Source organism: Saprolegnia diclina (assembly GCF_000281045.1).
Source record: "Saprolegnia diclina VS20 unplaced genomic scaffold supercont1.103, whole genome shotgun sequence".
In the NCBI taxonomy this organism is placed as follows: domain Eukaryota; phylum Oomycota; class Saprolegniomycetes; order Saprolegniales; family Saprolegniaceae; genus Saprolegnia; species Saprolegnia diclina.
Genome location: NW_008246170.1, coordinates 170,046 through 171,931, shown reverse-complemented (window position 1 = coordinate 171,931; position 1,886 = coordinate 170,046). Strand labels below are relative to the sequence as shown.

The 1,886-nt window shown below is 58.3% G+C and overlaps 1 protein-coding gene across 1 annotated transcript; it reads right to left on the bottom strand.

Annotated features, from left to right (window-relative positions):
• Positions 1–944: 944 nt before the first annotated feature.
• On the bottom strand, positions 945–1,886 carry SDRG_15852 (hypothetical protein). The gene has a single exon (XM_008622038.1). It carries the CDS (start codon positions 1,782–1,784, stop codon positions 1,020–1,022), a length of 765 nt encoding a protein of 254 aa, XP_008620260.1. The 5' UTR covers positions 1,785–1,886; the 3' UTR covers positions 945–1,019.

The following is a 1,886-nucleotide window of genomic DNA, read 5'->3' as shown; positions in this document are numbered from 1 at the left end:
CTGGCGTGTCGACAGCAGCAGCGGCCGCAAAAGTGCTAGCGACGAGCGCAAGCACGGTGACGACAAACTTGACCATGATGTGATGGAGACGTGGAGAAAGCAAAACTGGATGCGCATCATTGCGTCGAGGTGGAGGAGGACACATAGTCGCAATCTGTCATGGCATCGATCTTTCCCACGTGCGACCTTTCCGTGATGGGGTCGTTGCTGGGTAATTTCTCTGGATGTAGGTACCGAACGGCGACGCGACTTGGTGTTTTGGACTCACCAGACGAGTCTCTATACACCTACAAAGAATGAGCGATTTCATTTCAAATGTTCATTTCGTCGTGCGGGGATGCGCGCCGCTGCGCCGTCGATGGTGGATCGCGAATGGCGACCTGTGATAGGCCATAAAGGTTTAGAAATCGGACCAATGAGAAGCATTTCTTTCAGATCGAGTCAAAAATAGACGACCCTCAGAGCTTAGAGGTCGCGATGATGGCGATCGTCCACGATGCTCGTGTCGCGGCGTCGCTTGTAGACACTGAGGGCAGACCCGAGGACGCGAGCCAAGCGCGCTGTGAGCTGTGGAGCTGTGAAGCTGGTGCCAGCTATGGAACGGATGCGCAGTCGCAGACCCGGCGTCGTCGACCGCGAGGTGCGTGCGGCCGGTCGACAGTGTCGAGTTCCCGCCATCGAGCTCGTGTCGAACGCTGAGAAGAGAGGTAGCGGACACATTGCATCGTGTCGCTGGTAGCGCAAGGCTTGGCAGCGATGATGCTGCCGTGCTTGGCGGTCTCACAGCGGCCATGGGCAGCGACCATCGATGACCAAGGCGCTCTTGTCGGCTTTGACTGCCGCATCAAGCGCGACCATCGACGCAGTCCTATTCGTCACACTTATCGATAGGGCTCGCGTACATGCATGGCATGCAACAACAGTTTACAGCCTGTCGACGGAGGTTTGTGTCTGGTCTTGGATGGACATTGGTACATATTTTACATTTGGTTTACAATCACATTCGACACACAATACATCTAGTAGCCATAGAGCGCGCGCTTGCTGTTGAAGAACGTCGTGTTGGTGTAGACCATCTTTCGGTAGTCGCCGGCGCAGTACGGGAAGCGAATCGACGGGTCGGCCTCGACGGGCGCAAACAGCGCCTTGCCCGTGTTGATCGAGACGTAGACGGCGAGAAAGGTCGAGACGATGACGGCGGTGTAGGCAAAGATCTTCTCGGGGAGCGCGATCGTGCCGTTGAACGTCTTGAGGTAAAAGACAATCGGGAGGATCATGCAGCACGTGGCCGTCGACGACGCACCCACAAAGTCGAGGAGGTCGCCAAAGTGGTCCTTCCACGCGATCGCAATCACCGTGCAGATGGCCACAATGACAATGCGCAGCGCGGCCGCCTTGCGGTAGTTGCCAGGCACCTTGTACGACGCTCCAAACGTGTCCTCGGCATGCTCCTTCTTCTCGGCCTCCGAGGCTTCCATGGCCTGGTACGCCGCCTCGTCCGTAGCGATCGCGAACGACTCCTTGTGGAAACCGAGGACGAGGCGCTCGGCGATAAAGAAGGCTGGGAACATAATGACCGCGAACGCGATCGTAATGTGCAGCTGCATGAAGAGGTACGAGAGCACGATGCCGCCACGGGACGCCGAGAAGCCGAGCTTGGTGCCCGTGATGGCAAAGAGGAGGTTGCCCGGGATCTGGCACCCGACCGCTGACACACCCGTGATCGACACGGCCAAGAAGCACGCCGAGATGAGCGTCATCGTCACGAGAATGATGCGCGGCATGCGCGTCGGGTCCGAGTGCTCGCGCTGGAGCGCGGGAATGACGATGCCGGCGCCGTACGCGAGGGCCAGGTTGCCAAAGACCGTGGTGACGCTCTTGAACGA